General features: G+C 46.7%; 1 protein-coding gene across 3 annotated transcripts in view; it reads right to left on the reverse strand.

The window, feature by feature from the left end:
* Positions 1 to 19,614, reverse strand: part of BCAR3 (BCAR3 adaptor protein, NSP family member) — a 235,242-nt gene that overhangs the window by 112,785 nt on the left and 102,843 nt on the right. For all 3 annotated transcript variants that reach the window (XM_055402228.2, XM_055402227.2, XM_055402226.2), the window contains exon 2: positions 10,066 to 10,393. In XM_055402228.2, the coding sequence (XP_055258203.1) occupies positions 10,066 to 10,382 (317 nt within the window). In that variant the 5' untranslated portion in view covers positions 10,383 to 10,393. The remainder of the gene's footprint in view (positions 1 to 10,065; positions 10,394 to 19,614) is intronic.

Raw genomic sequence — 19,614 nt, forward strand, 5'->3', positions numbered from 1 at the left:
GCATGTTGTTGTCAGTTGTCCTGAATTGCACTTCCCTTTCAGAGCCTCAGACCGTGAGACTCTCTTTGTCATTTGCCTCACCGTGGGGAATCTTTCTTCCTACAGCCCAGGGTAGACTGTCCTGGTGACCAGAGATCCTAAGGCCCAGCTGCTTCTCAAACTCCTGCTTCTTTCACTTCAGCAGCCAAATCCTGCTCCTATGAGTCAGTTTCTATCTCATCTGAAAATACAGCCATGCCTGATGAATGTGTTCATGACATACACTGAAAGAATGGCAATTAAACCACCTCCTCAGGCAGATTCCCTAATCATGTTAAAACAGCACCATTTAAATATCCTACATATCACACTATGGTGAGTCTCTACAGGAATCCAAGGTTAATACCAAGTGGTCCAGGCTGAAAAGACCTGATGTGGTCATGGGTCAACTTGTGTTCAGCAGAACTCCAGGACAGCATTAAGTTAAAAGCCACTGTTGAAATCTTAACTTGGCATCAGTCAGTCAAACTGAATAGAGTAACAACAAGAAAAACCCTATCAAGGCCAGTATGTCTCTTGGCAGGCACAGAAGGTCTGGCATCAGTGAATCATCAGGCTTCGGGCTGGCTAAGCCCAAACACAGCACTTTTGATAAAAGCAGATGCTTTGTTTGGCGGGTGTCTATCTGCCCTTCCTCCACTCCTGCCGGCCCCATCCACCCTGCCCCCAACCATTCCCCACTCACTGCTAAAGGAGTATGTTTGTAAAGGTTTCTTCTCAACTAACTCAGAGAATAAAAGTACTACTTTTATTCTGTCCCCGACTCCTTGTGACCCCATGGACTATACAGTCCATGGAATTCTCTAGGCCAGAATACTGGAGTGGGTAGCCTTTTCCTTCTCCAGCGGATCTTCGCAACCCAGGAATTGAACCAGGGTCTCCTGCATTGCAGACAGATTCTTTATGAACTGAGCTGTCAGGGAAGCCCCAAAGTGCTACAGTTTTAAGAAAATAAAAGGAAAGACTTCACTCAGCCAAACATATATAGGAACATGCACCCCAGGCCCCTTTTCCAGGGCAGGCACCTTAGAAAAACAGCCCTTACCCCTCAGGCAAAAATCTGAACACCAACCACAGTGAGATATGTACCCTCTGTCCACGGAGCTGTTGGGGGATGCATAGAACCGCCAGGGAAGGAACCAACTGCAGGCATAATCACCACACTGCTGACACAGGCCCACAGGGAGGGCGGCCCCGGGGGCACGTCTGCTTTAATCAAATCAAAAAAGTTTTATAAAAAGAATCAAGTAATGAAAAAATGTGCTTTGTTTTATTACGTACTTAAAAGATTAGATCTTTTCCTGTTGAATTTTGTCTCTCATCCCCACCTTCCTTTGAACACCAATCATGTGTGGTTCCTGCCTCATTTCTCCGTTCCCCCACTGAACACTCAGCCTCCTATGCTGACTCCCCAGAATGGTCTGTGCTCGGGTTCCTCCTGGCTGGGCCCTAGGGGCCCTTCCCTTTATGCTCTGCACAGCTCTCTCCCTAGCTAATGGCATCCATTTCTGGCTTTAATATCATTTGTATGCAGACTCCTAACTTTATAACTTTTAGCCCAGACCTCACTCCATAGCTCCAGGCTCCCAACACCAACTGGTTGGTTAACACCTCCAGTAGACACGCATACATCTCAGACTCAGCACATGCAGAACAGAAGTCTCGATTCTCTGCAATCGAACCATCACCTCCTCCTCCTCCCAGGAAAAAGCAGCCCGATCACCACATAAAGCCCTGCTCCTCTCCACCCTTCCCTGTGGCTGTAAATGGCCCCGCTCCCCCACCCAGCTCCCCAGCCATGCTTGACTGTCCTACTCCCTCATCCCTCTCTATCTAACCCTCAGTAATTTCGGTAGATTCTACCTACAAAATAGATCTTGAATCCACCCACTTTCATCTCCCCTACTACCCTCCCAGATCAGACCCCCCCTCTGCTTTCTGAATTTCTGCAACTGCCTCCTGCCCTCCCTCCAATTCCTATTCCCCCTTCAATCACTTCACTGAGTCTTCTACCAAATGAGCCCAGATCATGCTATTCCCTAGCTTGCTGCTGCTGCTGCTAAGTCACTTCAGTCGTGTCCGACTCTGTGTGACCCCATAGACGGAAGCCCACCGGGCTCCCCCATCCCTGGGATTCTCCAGGCAAGAACACTGGAGTGGGTTGCCATTTCCTTCTCCAATGTGTGAAAGTGAAAGTGAAGTTGCTCAGTCGTGTCCGACCCCTAGTGACCCCACGGACTGCAGCCCCACCAGGCTCCTCCATCCATGGGATTTTCTAGGCAAGAGTACTGGAGTGGCTTGCCATTGCCTTCTCCCCTTTAAAGGCGTCCCTCTGACCTGCGGAGAAAATCGAAACTCCTTAGTGAGGTCTAGACCGGAACTAACAGAAATGTGAAAAACATGTAAACTTTCCTAGTAGTCCATTGAAAAGAAAGAGGTGAACTCAATTTTAATAATGTTTTAACTTTATATTTGAAAAATATTATCATTTTAATACATCGTAACATAAAATACTAACGAAGAAGTTTACATTGTGTTTTTATATTAAATCTTCAAATGTTCCCTCCTGCAGAGAAGCCTTCTCTCCCCCCAGTTTAAGGAACTCAGGGCTCTCTGATATGACCTTCCTTGTACCTCCTCATTCAATTTAGTGCCCTAAACTGGGCACTCCCCAAGGATAAGGCCCACATCTATACCTTATGCTCCACTGGGGACCCGGTGCCCAGCACAATGTGCATGCTCAGTCTCTCAGTCGTGTCCGACTCTCTGTGGCCCCATGGACTGAAGCCTGCCAGGCTTCTCTGTCCATGGGATTCTCCAGGCAAGAATACTGGAGTGGGTTGCTGTTTCCTGCTCCAGGGGATCTTCCCGACTCAGGGATCAAACCCACATCTCCTGCATTGGCAGTCGGATCCTTCACCACTGAGCCACCTGGGAGGAACTCAGCACAATACCTGACACTAAATAAACTCAATAAATACTCAGCAAAGAAGAAACAGTGAAGACACTGGCATTAAGTACAGGGACAAGCAGGCAAGGGCTTAGCCAGTTCACCAAGGACAGACTCTATGTCTCAGTACACTGGTGTGCTGATTTTCCACGTGCATGGGGTTGTCAGACCTGTAAGCTTGAGTGGTGGCCAAGATGCACTGCTGCAGGGCCGCTTAGAGAAGACCCAGATAGAGCGATTCCGGCCAGACTGTCAACACAGGGGAAACTTTCTCCCACGGAAACCCGCAGGCATTGAACGTGATCTCAGGTTACATACAAGGATTAGTAGCCTCCAAGTTCTGGCCTTTGGCCTTCCAGGAGGAAGGAAGGGCGGAAACCAACATCTAAGCCCCTGCTCCATGCCAGGTCCTGGGCTAGGTGCCTTCACATGGGGTTGTATTTGACCCCAAGCCACCCTTTGAGGACGTGGAGGTCAGAAAGATGAAGCAACTTACACAAGGTCACAAAGCCACCCAGGCTGTTTGCTGGAATCAACTCCAAGGTCACTAGCTGCTTTCTTTGATATCCACAGCTACATCAACATTCCAGGAAAATGACCAGTGGCCTTCAGGGTCAGGCGTCACCCAGCAGAGTTGGCAGGAGAAGAATAAACTGCTATGATCAGGTGAAAGTGAGAGCAAGGACATGACCTGTTCTACCCAGACTCCCAGAAGGCAGTACCAGGCTTAAGAGTGAAAGTCAGAGCCATGACATTCAGTGGAAATTGCACGTTTGGTGACCAGTGAATCTTCACGGCACCCCTCAGGGGCATTATGCTCACCCTCAGTTTATAGTTCAGAACCTGTCCTAGTCCACACACCTAGCAGAGGATAAACTGTGACCTCCTGGATTACATGACTCACGTTCTCTCTGTCCACCCCTGGCTACGTTTGCAAGTGATTCTGGAACCACAGACATAAAGGCTGGGTCAACGTGGAAGGTTTCTCAGACTTCTATAATTTGTAAATAACAGCACAATCCAAAAACAGGAACACCCTCAGTGCCTGTGTCTGGGGCCTTGGCGGAGAGAAAGCTTGAAATTCTGCAGGCAATCCTGCTGCTAGTCTCTTAGAGACAGACTGGGTGGTGACAGCATAACAAAGCTGTGAACAGCAGGGTGGTCGAGGCTGGAGGTGGCCGGAGGGCTTATCACTCCTGAGGCTCCAGTCCAGTCCCCATGAAGGTATCTCCTAAACAACAAAAGCAACTTCTCCAGGTCCCGCCTCCTGGCCTGGCTAGGATGGCTCCCCAATCCACATGTGATAAGAACATGAGTCATTTGTAACTGCAGAGCATCTTCTGTCTGCAGCGTGCTTCCACCTATACTGAGGGGTGTGAAAAACTCATAGTTTCTGACTCAGAGAAGACTGACAAACCTGACTTTTGCGCAAATAACATGCAGGAGGCCTGAATGAACAGGAATTTAAAGCAGATTTGTTGGGGGGCTGGGGGAGGAAAGAAGATGTTGAACAGCTCTACTTAACAAGGACGGTTTTGTGTAAGTCTGATCATTTTCTTGGTTGTGGTTTGCAATCAGTTAAAAAAAAAAGTACTTCAGTTTTCCCCCAGAACAGCTGAGAATGCACAGATCCCAGCCTTTAGGCTGAAACCATCCCTGTGGGTAGAAGATTTAGGACTACTGTCAGGCAGCTGGTGGGCCTGCAGGCATTCCCCATTCTCTGGGCTCTCCCAACCCTGGGTTGGTACCAGATGCCCAGCAGGGGCTGAGCTCACCTCTGACCCAGCTGCTCCTGGCCTCAGCACACCAGGGGCCACCAGGGCCTGGATGTGCACCATTGCTTGGAATTTACTAACCCATCCGCAACAGCTGCACTTAAACACCAACGGGCATTTCAAACTGTTCGTAAAACTTAACTTCAAATTTTAAAAATAAAAATTCAATGCAGGGGTTACTACTTTCTGGAGACATTCATGGCTGTTAAGCCATTGACACTCTGCTAACTCAACAAATGTACCTTCTACTAAAAAGAATTTATTCATATTAAATAGCCTTTTTTCAAATCTAAACCCAACTTTTTCTCTGTGCCCAAAGAGCTTCCAATCGGTCGACAGCAGACACGCCCGTGTATAAATTGTGCAGACGTTTGCGTGTGGACCTTCACATAGTAGCCCTTCTGATTAACACTGTGCTAAAGACTACTCTATTTGCATGTCTTGGGGAGCAGAACTTGTCGGCTGTGGAAACAACTTTTCAGATGAGAACACTGACATTGCCCAGAATTAGTGTTTGGAGAAGGGTCTTCTGCACAGAGCCTGTGTCTTAACACTTCAGCTTCAAATTTGAAGAGCTGACACTATGACACAGAAGGTTACTTAACTGCCTGGGAAAGGATATGGGATTTTAACTTGGAATAATTCTGCAGACTTTCTGGCCCCCATCAGTTAAAACACTTGTGACTAGTCAGTCAGCTCCACTCATGCAGATTAATGAAACACCGCATTGTCCAGCCACATGTCCCACAGCACAGCGGGTAGAAGGAATTACGCTCTTAGCAGCTGTTCCCAGGAATGTGTGCCTCCACGAACCCACAGGCAGGAAGAGGACCGACAGTGGACTCCAAGTGCTGACCCTTCACCTATCCCGGCAATGCAGACCTCTCATAACAGAAACCGGTCTCCTCTTAGCCCAAGGAAGGTCCTAGATTGAAGTAAAAATTCATCCTTGAATACAGACGAACCCAAGGGACACCAGCCAAACAACGCTAATGTCAAGAGGAAATCCCATCTGCAGACTGCTCAGAGAAGCTTGCTCAGCCTGCAGAACAAAGGCTCCTTCTATGACACCAAGCAGCAGGTTTAAGAGCGTTGGGCTCCTCACTTTGGCTACTTTTCAAACCACAAGTATATCCAAGGGCAGCCAAGACAACAACAGAGCCAAGAGATACGGGTCTCGGAACGAGGAGACCAGTTCCCCTTTCAGGCCTGCCTTCTGCCTGCTCTTGGCGGCCAAGGCTCTAGCCACCTCATGGGGGGTGTCTGAGACGCTGCAGTCAGACCCTGGGGATTGAAGCGTTCATGTGAGAAGATAACTCAGAGGATGCCCACAGCAGAGCCAGCCTTCTTGCAAGGCTACAGAGCACAGTGTCTGGGGAAGGCCCTATGATAGTTTCTGAGTCCTAATCCTAGCTCAGTCACACATGAGGGTCTAATCTTAGGTGCCTCAACCATTCAATCCCTGAACCATTTACTCAGCTGTATTGATGACAACCTGATGCTGCTGCTAACGATGAAATCTGCAGTCACACAGGGTTATGATGTTCAAACAAGATAACTTATGAACAGGAAGATATTTTATAGCTATAAAATGTAAGGGAATAATAATCCATGTGAATATGACACTTGTTTATATGATAGCTTATTAATGCAAATTGTGAGGTCAAAAGGAAGACTTCCTCTGCTTTGCCTGGGGCCTTCCACAGGGTTGATCTTTACTATAAATATTCAACATAAAGGTGACTTTTTAGTGATTAATAAAGTAAACAAATTTGTTGGAAAAATGGCAAACTTGCAACTTAGTATATTTCACAAGACAAGGAGGTGCTGTCTGGAGCACTTCCCTCTGAGTATAGGCGGGCCCACATGAGGAGTTGGGGGGGTGCACTCCCCAAGATGGCCCCACCATTGTCATGCCAACCCCAGTGCGATGGAATGGAAGGGCCTACAGGCTTGACATCTGGGCGAGTTGAACTTCAGCTACTCTTAGCTGAAGTTAACCCCTGAATTCACTCTGAAAAGAAATAAGGCCCAAACAGTTTATCTGAAACAGGCAAAAAAACAAAAGAAGCCAATAATCTTGTTAGAGGTAGACCTAACTAGTCTTAGGTCCCTAGAGTCAGGGATTCAAAACTCTAAAACACACACGGCTCCCAGCTTCCAGTGGTGAGTGAACCAGGGTGGTGGGTCTCACAGCTCTGTCAGACTGTCAGAGCTGAGTCAGGAATAGGAATGCTGTTTCTCTCTAGAGGTAATTCTGTCCAGCACCTTAGTCACACTTCCCACTCTAGAGGCTCAGGTTCTCAAACAGCCTGTCCCCAGCTTTTCACTTTCACAAAATGTTACTTGTTGACACTCTGACTTGTTCCAAAAAGTAACTGAGGCAGCTCAAAATCTTATTCAGTCAGTCAGTCAGTTCAGTCGCTCAGTCGTGTCCGACTCTTTCCGACCCCATGAATCACAGCACGCACTTAAAAAGATTTAGGGGGAAAAAAAAAAGAATATGAGGTGCTTTGAAGTCCTCAAAACTGAGAACAACTCAGGATATTTTTAAGATGTGTCACATAAACAAAATACATTAACAATAAGGCTGCAAAGTGGGGGAAGTAGACTTTAGATCCTTTGACACTCAGCATAATTTTGAAGGATGTGCATTTGTTTCTCCCTGTGCTGACCTTTAACAATAAGGTATTTTAAGTTAAGGGAAAAAAATGTGAATTTGGATGAACGTAATTCTGAATCAGAAACAAATCTAAACCAGCAGTACTTGTTAAGTCTTCCACAGCCTGGACTTTAAACTCATGACTTGTGTCCACCTCCGATAAGATCTGAGATCTGATCTATGTCCAAGTTAGTTTTCAAGTTATAAAGCTTTGAACTGCTCGCAGGTTGACAGCCTGGGCCTCAGGAGTTTATTGAGAACTTCCTCAAGCTACCAAGGGTGACTCCATTACTACCCCCAGCCCCTGGGAGATCCCCCTGGTAAGAGTAGACACCTAGTCTGGACTTTGTGAACCATCTCCATGTGGTAGCCCATGGATATCTAGCTCAATATAGAGTTTAACTTAATAAATAAAGAAAACGTGGCCACAGGAAGCCAGGTAATAGCGGGTTCTGACTCCATGTAGTGCAGCCTGGGCTTAATTCTGGCTAGCTGGAAGTTGTTTTCCTTTGCTGCCTCATAGCCTCCCTAAGACAGGGCAGTGATGGCCCTGCTTCTGCATCGCAGTGCATCAGGTGCCCATGATGCGATAGCAACATTACTGCGCACAGGCGTGCACTTCCATGTGAACCTGTCATCAGCAGGCCACCCACCTAGACTCCGCAGAGCAGAACCATCTGATGCCCAGAACACCCTGGGAAACTGTGTGGTCTGATGTCAGAAACACTGAAAACTCCGGTGCTTTCTCCAGAGACTATCTGGGCTTCCACTTATCTTCTCCTGTAATACTGCAATTATACAACTCTTTCTGAACTCTGGCCTGCCGAGTCCTTTCCCAGCATGTGTACTGTTTGTCTCTCAACGTGCCACACTCCAGCCACAGGTCACCCTAGCTTGTTTTGGGTTTTTCTAACATGTTCCCACCCCTGGTTCCTTGCACTTGTTCTTCCTAAGTCTGGACAGTCTTCCACTGACTCTTCTCCTCAGAGACCGTCCACTCTATAAAAAAATATAACCCCAGTAAATCTCCAGCATATTACTATTTCCTCTATATCACTGACTATAATCTGCCATTGTCTTGTTTATTTACTTGTATTTATTATCTGGATCCTTCACTACAATGTTTGCTCTGGGAGGACACCACTTCTCATGTTCCACTGCTACCCTGTCAGGGTAGATATTTCCCCAACCTGTAAAAGGGCAATGATTTGATAGCTAAAATGTTGACTATGTCAGACCAGCCCTTCAGTTAAGATACTTAGAGGATATGGGATGAATTTTCCTGGTGAAGCAATAGTGCTTACAAAATCAACATATTCTAACTAACACAGGTGTTCAATATACAGGTATTGAACAATTAAATGAGCTAGAACCAAAGCGGCTTTCCTTGCTACAGGGCTGGACAGACATAGAGATGTCAGGAGATACAGCAGAAGAAACCATCCGACTGCTTACCCAACAGCATCACAGGCCTTGCTCAACAGAAAAAGGGGTGCAGTGGTTCTAAACCAGCTCCACCAGCAGGGTCACAACTAGGCCCATTTCAGACCCAGAGAAAAAGCCTTTACGACTATGAGTCTTATTTACCCAGGTCCCTGGTAGACAGAAGAAGAAATCAATTCCTGTTCTAAAGTATTCTGAAGCTGACTTGACGATGGACCCAAAACCAAACAAAATTTTACTTCAGCTTGTTGACAACTAAACACAGGTATCCCCGCTTTTTGAAAGTGTGCTCAACACCACTTCGCTTTTACAAAACAACCTGCATTAGTACTTGATTTCACTAACAGAAGTCTAAACAGGAATTTTGCTTTTGTGGAAAAAGGTGAAATGCAAAAATAGCGTTCAGTGTCTGCTTTCAGGAAGCTGTTGCAAAGGTGGTACACACTCAGAGCAGCAGGAGTAGCACCACCAAGTTCCCTCCAGAACTACGTGCAGCATCTCAGCATCAAGTCACCCTGGCCCGGAGCTGTCCATGAGCATCTGTGCTTTATCTCCATTTATTTTATGCATCCATTAGTATGATGTGTCCAAGGGTAACTACTTCTTCTCACCATCTCAGCTTATGGAAGGTTTTCATAGGCATGCTCTGGAAAATGGGGACGCCTATACAATTATAGACATCCCAATTATAGAAATCCTGGCATCTCTATAGAAATGGATGGATGCAGTTCATAATCTGATGCAAAAAAAAAAAATGCCGTGGTTCCTTCTGAGGGACTTAACGATACAGGAAGCTGACCTTTAAATACTCTTAATATCATCCAAATTGGATGATGTTAAGAAATGGTTCTTTTTTTAGATGTTTCAGTTTTTTATGCTGTGGCTATATGTTTTTTAAAATAAGAGTCCTTGTCTTTGAAAGACATGTACCAAAATATTCACAGATAAAACGAAGTCTGAGATTTGCTTCAAAATTATAAGAGAGCACAATAAAGCTTTGCCTGAAAACAATACCAGAGGCAGGAAAGTGGGTGGGGTACAGACAAAGTAGCCAACCACGAGTTGATAACTGTTGAAGCTAGATAATAGGTCCACGGGAGTTAATTAAACTATCTGTTCTACTTTGTGCATGTTTGATATGTTTTCTAAAGCCCTTCAAAACAAATCATTTTCATTTGTGAAATTAAAGAAGCTACCTGAAGGTGAAGGCTTCGCCTTTCCAGTCTTGCAGGGGCTGCTCCTGGATGACGTCCTGGCTCAGAGGTGAGTGCTGCCGTGGGGATCTGGAATGAGGGAGGGTCCCCACATGACTGAAGTTATCACAGGACCTGATGGGAGGAGGGCCTTTCTTCTTCCGGGGAAGGGTGCCATGTATAGACACGTCTTGATAGGCATCTGCACGACGCTCAACGAGAGGGGACTTGCTGCTCAGAAGGTCCATGGACGAGGCGAGGGGGAACTGGTGATTCACCGGCATGTTTCTGGGAAGACTTGCAAACTTTCCCGCAGCCATGATTCTCAAGTCTAAGGAGGGAAGAAGAGAGTGAAGCCATAAATCTAAGAAAACTATGAGAACTGACTTCCTCCTTACAAAAGGAAATGGAAATAGATCATGTAACAAAAGAAATATCAATAACCTCAGATATGCAGATGACACCACCCTTATGGCAGAAAGTGAAGAGGAACTCAAAAGCCTCTTGATGAAAGTGAAAGAGGAGAGTGAAAGGTTGGCTTGAAGCTCAATATTCAGAAAACAAAGATCATGGCATCTGGTCCCATCACTTCATGGGAAATAGATGGGGAAACAGTGGAAACAGTGTCAGGCTTTATTTTTTGGGGCTCCAAAATCACTGCGGATGCTGATTGCAGCCATGAAATTAAAAGACACTTACTCCTTGGAAGGAAAGTTATGACCAACCTCAGTTCAGTTCAGTTCAGTCACTCAGTCGTGTCTGACTCTTAGCGACCCCATGAACCACAGCACGCCAGGCCTCCCTGTCCATCACCAACTCCCGGAGTTCACTTAAACTCATGTCCATCGAGTCGGTGATGCCATCCAGCCACCTCATTCTCTGTCATCCCCGTCTCCTCCTACCCCCAATCGCTCCCAGCATCAGAGTCTTTTCCAGTGAGTCAACTCGTCGCATGAGGTGGCCAAAGTATCGCAGTTTCAGCTTTAGCATAAGTCCTTCCAATGAACACCCAGGATTGATCTCCTTTAGAATGGACTGGTTGGATCTCCTTGCAGTCCAAGGGACTCTCAAGAGCCTTCTCCAGCACCACAGTTCAAAAGCATCAATTCTTCGGCGATCAGCTTTCTTCACAGTCCAACTCTCACATCCATACATGACCACGGGAAAAACCATAGCCTTGACTAGACGGACCTTGGTTGGCAAGGTAATGTCTTGGCTTTTTAATATGCTATCTAGGCTGGTCATAACTTTCCTTCCAAGGAATAAGCATCTTTTAATTTCATGGCTGCAATCAGCATCTGCAGTGATTTTGGAGCCCCAAAAAATAAAGTCTGACATGGTTTCCACTGTTTCCCCATCTATTTCCCATGAAGTGATGGGACCAGATGCCATGATCTTCGTTTTCTGAATGTTGAGCTTCAAGCCAACCTTTTCACTCTCCTCTTTTACTTTCATCAAGAGGCCTTTGAGTTCCTTTTCACTTTCTGCCATAAGGGTGGTGTCATCTGCATATCTGAGGTTATTGATATTTCTCCCGGCAATCTTGATTCCAGCTTGTGCTTCTTCCAGCCCAGTGTTCCTCATGATGTACTCTGCATATAAGACCAACCTAGATAGCATATTAAAAAGCAGAGACATTACTTTGCCAACAAAGGTCCGTCTAGTCAAGGCTATGGTTTTTCCCGTGGTCATGTATGGATGTGAGAGTTGGACTGTGAAGAAAGCTGAGCACCGAAGAATTGATGCTTTTGAACTGTGGTGCTGGAGAATCCCTTGGACTGCAAGGAGATCCAACCAGTCCATTCTAAAGGAGATCAGTCCTGGGTGTTCATTGGAGGACTGATGCTAAAGCTGAAACTGCAATACTTTGGCCACCTCATGCGACGAGTTGACTCACTGGAAAAGAGTCTGATGCTGGGAGGGATTGGGGACGGGAGGAGACGGGGACGACAGAGAATGAGATCGCTGGATGGCATCACCGACTCGATGGACATGAGTTAAAGTGAACTCTGGGAGTTGGTGATGGACAGGGAGGCCTGGCGTGCTGTGATTCATGGGGTCGCAAAGAGTTGGACACGACTGAATGACTGAACTGAACTGATGGATAAGCATCACTTGTGAAATTCACTATGATGGGAAGTTTACTTATCCCCCTTTTTCATCCTATAGAGGAATTCTCCTGGTTTGGCAGCAGATCCACCAGTGTGTGTGTGTGAGTCTCTCACTGTGTCCAACTTTTTGCGATCCAGTGGACTGTAGCCCGCCAGGCTCCTCTGTCCATGGAATTCTCCAGGCAAGAATACTGGAGTGGGTTGCCATTCCCTTCTCCAGAGGATCTTCCTGACCCAGGAACTGAACCTGGGTCTCTCACATTGCAGGCCAATTCTTTACTGACTGAGCCACAATGGAATAAGGCAAATACATCTCAGAACTTTAGAGACACACGAGCTAGTTTATTACTTCAGATGACTGAAGCTGACAGAAAAGCACGACTAACAAAAAAGAATACTGAGGAAAGATAATGAGCTCATCCATTCCCACCACCCTACAAGCAATAAGAACAGGTGAAGATGGCTGGAATTCCTTAGCTGCTAGAATGCCTTCAACCCAGCTCCTCAGTTGTGCTACCCAGAGAGACAGGGCAGATTCCTTCTGGTGAAGACCTGGTGCTTATGAATAAATCAATGTACGCTCATTAATGAAGAGAGTCAGGGTTCAGGAGGTGGGCCACTCCTCCACACATCAGTGGGCTCAGCTGGAGAGGAAAGTCATGGGGTGGGGGCTGCATGTACAATTGTCCCCCCGAGGGGTCAGGGACCCGCCTATCACCAACAGGGTTAAGCAATGTGCATAGATGCCTGTGGAGTCAGGGAAGAGTGGGAAAGGCAAAAAAAGAGAAAAAAAATGGTTGAGAGTTGCATGGAAAGAAATGAAAAACACAGTGTGTGAAAGCAGCCTTAGCAGTTGTTCCCAGGTATCCCCATTAGCAGAGAGTTCACCCTGAGCAGGGTTAGCACCTCTATCCTCTAAATAACCACTATGGTTTTGAGCTAAGCCAAATTAAAGATATTTTAAAGGCCAATATAGGGCTTCCCTGGTGGCTCAGTGGTAAAGAATCCACCTGCCAACGCAGGAGACATGGGTTCGATCCCTGATCCAGGAAGATCCCACATGCCAGAGAGTGACTAAGCCCGTGTGCCACAACTATTGAGCCTGTGCTCTAGAGCCCATGCTCCACAACATGAGAAACCCAGGTGCCACAACTAGAGAAAAGCCTGTGCAACAATGAAGACCCAGCATAGCCGAATAAATAAAATAACAAAGGCGAATAAATAGAGAAGAAGAAACATAAGCTTGAATAAAAATTAGGGCTAGTCCCAGGAGACAGAAGGTTACAGAATCTGTACCACTAGTCATGGTATTAGACTGATCCAGAGATCACAGCTGCACAGCGAAGCCCCAGGCCCTGGCCTTCCCCGAGCCTGGTGAGGAACACGCCTCTTCACTCCAGTCTGTTCTCAAGCCGTGCCATCCCCATTCCTCACAGACTACCCTCTCCAATGCAAAGGGAGTGGTGCTGAGTGAAAATCATCACTCTCTAGCACCACTGCAGACAGTTCCATAAAGGACCTGGGGACCTGGGACTAGGCTTGGGGACAATCAAGGAGAACAGAATCTGGTAGAATAAGAGGTGGAACCAGAGCAGTCAGCAGAGTACGCAGAGGAAACAAGTGACAACACACACACACACACACTCAGTCTACTGTTCCCACACGTGAGAGAGAGAGACAGTGGAGGGCTGGGTGGAAGAAGACCCTTCATTTAAGGCATATAATCTGAACCCTGTCCTCAGTTTTCCGCCAGACCTGGTAGTTCTGAAGCCCGTCTGCTTCACGCTGAACTGGGACCACACAGAAGGCCCAGCTCCCAGCGGGTGCAGACAATGGACTGTTAGTCCCCGTGTGGGCCCCTCCCGGGTCTGGCCAGTACCTGGCACACTGTCAGCACTTGTTTCATGTTAATCATCATTATTAAAAAAGAAACTAAACTCCTCAGCCTTCTCCTGAACACAGGTGACGTAAGCCAACTAGGATTCCCTCACCCCACCTGTACACACTCACAGTTATGAACTCTCACCTGTCCAAGTTATCAGCACCTTTCTTCTCCACAGACAGGCTTGGATCAGTCCCAAGAACCTGGTGGGGAGACCCAAAGCCCCACCCTCACCCCACAGAATCTCTTCTGTGTATGCAAAGGCCCACAGTGTTGATCACGTCTATCTCCAGGCTAGGATGACAGAAAAGAGTTACACTGGCTCCAGTGTCTCCAGCAGCCTGTTTCCTCTCTGCTTATCCAAGATCTATCTATTTCAAGTCTGAGCCAAAGTGCTTCAGAATGTCCTTCGGCAAGTTATCCACACCTCAGTGTATTCTCGAGGGATGTTAACACTTGCTTTTCCTACTTTCAACTCAACAAACATTTAAGTGCCCACTCCAGATAAGATACTCAGAGAAACAAAGATGCATAAACCTCAATCCCTGACTATGAACTCAAAGAACATACAGTTGACATTTGAACAACTCAGGGCTAATCTGCACGTAATTTATAGACAGCCCTCTGTATCCACAGTTCCCCCACATCTACAGATTCAATTGACCATGGACTGTAGTATTTACTACTGAAAAACATCTGTGTATAAGTGCACCTGTGCAATTCTGCATGCCACCCCCACCCCCACTCTGGGTGGCTCAGTGGCTAAAGAATCCACCTGCAATGCAGGAGACTTGGGTTCGATCCCTGGGTCAGGAAGACACCCTGGAGAAGGAAATGGCAACCCAGTCCCGTATTCTTGCCTGAGAAATCACAAGGACAGTAGGAGCCTGGTGGGCTACAGTCCACAGGGTTGCAAAGAGTCAGACACAACTGAAGGACCAAACAACAAAATGACAAATGTAGTTCAAACCTGTGTTGTTCAAGGGTCAACTGTAATATAATGGGACCCTTAAGATGCTGGAGGGAAGAACAATTAGTTTTGATAAAAAGGCTCAAGGAGGATCTCAGAGAGGGCATCACTGGAGATGAAGGATTTTGCAAGGCTGGAAACTGTAGCGAAAGCCTTCTAAGATGTGGTAACAGCAGATGAATAAAGGCGGGAAGTACCCGCACAGGCTCAGGAACCTTAGTTCAGTGCGGCTCGAGTGACGCTGAGAAGCACTTCCTGGAAGAAGCACAGCTTAGGAGCAGATCACAAAGTCTTAACGGGTGTGTCGAGGTGTTTGAACTTGACTGTCAGTGCCAGGGAAACTCAGGAAGAGAGGGATGGAGTCCAGTCTGTGCCTGGGTAGGAAGCTCTGGTGATTCTGGAGGGGAGAGAAGGGCCATGGGGAGGTCAGTCAGACACCAGCAACAAGCCAGCAAGGAGTGATGAAGGACTCCGACCTGGGACAGCGGCCACGGGAAGGGAAAGAAAGGGCAGAGCGAGGGGCTAAGAGTCAAGGCCTCTTGTATGGGAGGAAGGAGGCCACGGCCATGGGAGGATGGTGCTTTGCTGTAACACTGAGTAGCACAAGGGGTGACCCCCTCAGGACGGAGGGTAACAGCTCACCACTGAGGCTGTTGAGTGTGAGGTACCAGTAGGACAGTTCTGTCTAGCAGTCTAGATACTCGTATGTTCAATTAGAGGCCAGTACAGAATGCAGATTTTTAAGAGTCATCAACATAAAGGGAGTATTTAAACCAGAAAGTAGATCTCGCAGCCTGTTATTATCAGATGTGATAACAGATGTGAAAGTACCTCTTAAACTGTCAGGAACCGTGCAATATTCCATGAATTATATCCCTGCCCTCTCTCACCTGGACTGCTTCAAGCCTATAAGGACCAACTCCAGGGATGAGTTCTGAAAAAGCAGAGGCTCTCAACCTGGATGCACATTAAGAGTCCTTGGAGAAGCTTCGAAAATTCTGACACCCAAGCCGTGAACCAAACCAATGAAGTCACAATCTCGGTGAATAGGACCCTGGCATCAGTCTTATCAAAACCCTTGCAATATTGTTCAATGTGGAGCTGGGTTTGAGAACCACAAGGTAAGTGAGTCTCTTTGGTGCAGAGCAACTGACACTCAGATTACTCTCTGGGTAACAGAAAAGAATGACAAAGAGGAACAGTCAGTCAACAGGAGCATTCACTAATTCTTCTATCCAACACACATCTAATGAGGGCCTCCGACGTGGTAGGCACTGTATGGGTGTTGGGGATGGTGTCAAACAGGCGTCCTCATGAAGTTCCTATCCTATGGAGGAAGCAGACAGTACGTAATGACCTTATGTATTGCTGAGTCCCCAGGCTATGCGGGCACGCAGAGTGGGAACTGGGGTCTAGATGAATCTAGCAGCCAGGAAAGGCTTCCCTGAGGAAGGGGTGCTGACCTGAAGGCTGTGAAACAGAGTTTAATAATGGGAGGATGAAGATCATCCTAGTTGAAGTTTCCCGTGTTACAGATAAATTTCTCAGCTGCAGATAAATTGGAAATACACAGGCCAGGCTCTCCTCAACAACCTGCCGCCTCTAACTTGGGACTCTTCCCCATTAAAATATAGCCTTGTCCCGTGACTAGTCACTGGGAAAGACAGGTTCCAGTCTGGGTCCAATGTAAAATTTGAATCAATCCAATGGTGAGGGAGGTGGGCCCTGGCCAGAGACCCCACTTTATAAAAACAAACAACCACAACAAACTACAGTGGGGTGGGGGATGGAAGGGCGAACTACAGGTGGAAGAAGCTCATTTGCAGTCTGTGGGTTGCTCTGTTTCCTACTTTTTATTTTTATTTTTTCCAGACTCCAGGAACCTGGGGGAAATCCAGAGGTGGAAGTGATGGAATCTAGGTTCAAGGTATGTACTTTCCATTCTGCCAGAGAAGCCACCTACTACAGCTGACTACTAGGCAGAATCTCAGCACGTGATATGTAGATGGGATCTCAGAGGATCAAGCCCCTTCCCTTTTCCAGCAAAGGAAAATAAATGTTCATTCACTCAATATATATTCTCTGAGGGTTTACAATGTACTAGAGCTGAGGCCATAATAGAATAGATAAGCTCCTCCTATCCTGGAGCCTACACTGCATGGGGAAGTCCAATCAACACAGATAAAAAAACAAATTAGGGAATATCCCAGTCATCAGTGCCCTAAAGAACAAGAAGGGGTGGTCTGAGAAGAGCTCTCTGAAGAGGGAACCATGACATGAGACCTGAAAAGAGAGAAGGAACCAGTCAAGAGAAGATTGAACTCCCTTCAGTTCCAGGCAGGGGATTCCGCATATGTGAGGGTCTTGAGATGGGAACACATGGGTTGGAAGAGCATGGTGGAGACTAAATTCAAGTCTCCAGTTTCTGGCCCCAAGTTTTCTCCACTTGGAATGTTTCTGTCTTGATGTTCCTAGCCATTAAGTACTGTTTAATTTTTGAAAATCAAACATGGTGTGACTCAGAACCTAGGCTTTGAAGTAAGACACTCACAGGATCAAATCCCTACTCTGCCACTGACTTACTGTGTGGCTGGGACAAGTGACAACCTGACAGTGTCTCATTTGTAAAAATGGGTTAGCAACATTTACTTCATGGAGTTGTTGTGAAAAGTAAATGCAATTGTGTATGGAAAGCCCTTGATATACAGCAAGCATTCCAAAAATAGCAGTTCTCCTCTAAGCAGGGCAGAGACCACGTCTGTCTTGCTTGTCATCGCATCCCCATCACAGTGAGAGCTCACAAACGAAGTCACTGCTTCTGGGGAAGACTGCAGCCAGGAAGGATGAAGAGGGAGATGTTTAAACCGAGAACAAAAGATGTAACAACATCCAATCAAGTATGACAAGGGCATAGATACACCGGCACATGAAGTGAGCCCACATGCAGTCTTTAAAATAAAAGCCCAGGTGAGACTTTGGCCATCTGACTTCACCTGTGCAGATAATCAGACACAGCGTCCTGACTCTGTCTAAAGCCAGATCTTGAAATATACACAAAGGTCAAAGACTCTACATCTTGATAGGAAAATATGAGACCCACGTGTACGTTCAAAGAGCTGAAATCTCAGTAGAGATGAGAGTGAGCCTGACATACTCCCAACCTATGTGCTGCCTTCTTGACCCTGGTCAGCAGCTACGCTCTGAAATGCTTCTGAACAACAGGCGTGACTCCCTTCCTAGTCTCAAAGAAACTAACGATCACACGCAAGTTGAGGCAGAGATAAGCAGTCTATTTGTTTGGACTTTTCAATCTTACTTATGAAATGAGATATTTTCAAGTTAAATTCACAGACGGTCATGGGATGCGGGCTTTAAGAGCTTTCTGTCGTATTTTAAACTCTGGAACTGTAACCCCCTCCACTGCCCTATTATGACCATGACAGAGAAGTTACAATCCAGATCTGTAGTTGTATATCTTCTCTGCAGAGGCAGATAAGAAAAGGAGATGGCAAACCACACATATAAAGCTGGTTTATCCACTCAGAATGAAGTTCTGCTTGGGTGTAGGAATTAAGAGTATCCCTTTATTTTGAAGTAGATTATGAAGTCTAGCCAAATGATTGAAGTATGAATAATTCTTCCATGGACTGAATTTCAAGCAACACAGCACAGGATCTACATGATAAAAGTCTTAAGATTAGCATCCATTCGACAAGCAGTCCTTTCTATACGAATAGGAGATTGAGATCTCCTGTTAGTTATTCTGGAAATGTCAGGCTTCTCAGGGAAAGTTGGAGTCAGGGCGTGAGAGAGCCATTAGTGTGGCAAGTTGTTTACAGCTACATTCCATATGTCCCCTTGTACACACGTACAACTGCTTGGCCTGTGGCTTCCCCCGTATTAACTGAGTAGCCCCTTCCCACTTGTGACATTCTGAACCGAGGTCTCCCCCTTCCTCCCGGATCTCGCTTCACTCCTTGGCAACAAGCAGGGAGATTATCCGTTCTCAAACTGACCTTCCCTCCGCCAATGTGTCTTCCTTGGAAAAATCTGTGTAGCCTTGGTAGATAAAGAGTCAAGGTTTAAAATGCATGGCTGAATGCACGGCTCTACTTTCTATCTCAGCTAATGGCTTCAGGTGAAAGATACACGAGGTTAGGAGAACAATCTTTTACCTCCTCACCCTGCTTCAAGCGAGTTAAAACCAAAACCAGAGTTTTCCATCACCCCCACCCAAGCCCAGGCACCACCCTCTGGGTTCCTCCACGAAACACACCGCCTCGACAGCTGCTTTGGAGCCCACTGAACTTCCCACGACTGTCTACACCTGATCCAACTTTTAAGGTGGAGGCAGCCTTAGAGGGTAAGGAAAAACCGGCTGAGACCGGAACCCACTTTGCGTTGCGCCCACCGTCCCTCCTTTCCCTGCCTCCACCTCCCCTTCCCTCCCTTCTCGGACGGAGAGGGAGCGACACAACCAACTATTCATTCTTTTTCAACAAAGGGAGAGAGGGAGGGAGCTGTTGTCAACAGTTACGGGGCGGGCTCCTTCGCTTGCTTTGCAGACTTTGCAAGAGATTAGTGGAGAA

This window comes from Moschus berezovskii, chromosome 4 (assembly GCF_049115385.1).
Source record: "Moschus berezovskii isolate FMDL1 chromosome 4, NW_MosBer_1.0, whole genome shotgun sequence".
In the NCBI taxonomy this organism is placed as follows: domain Eukaryota; kingdom Metazoa; phylum Chordata; class Mammalia; order Artiodactyla; family Moschidae; genus Moschus; species Moschus berezovskii.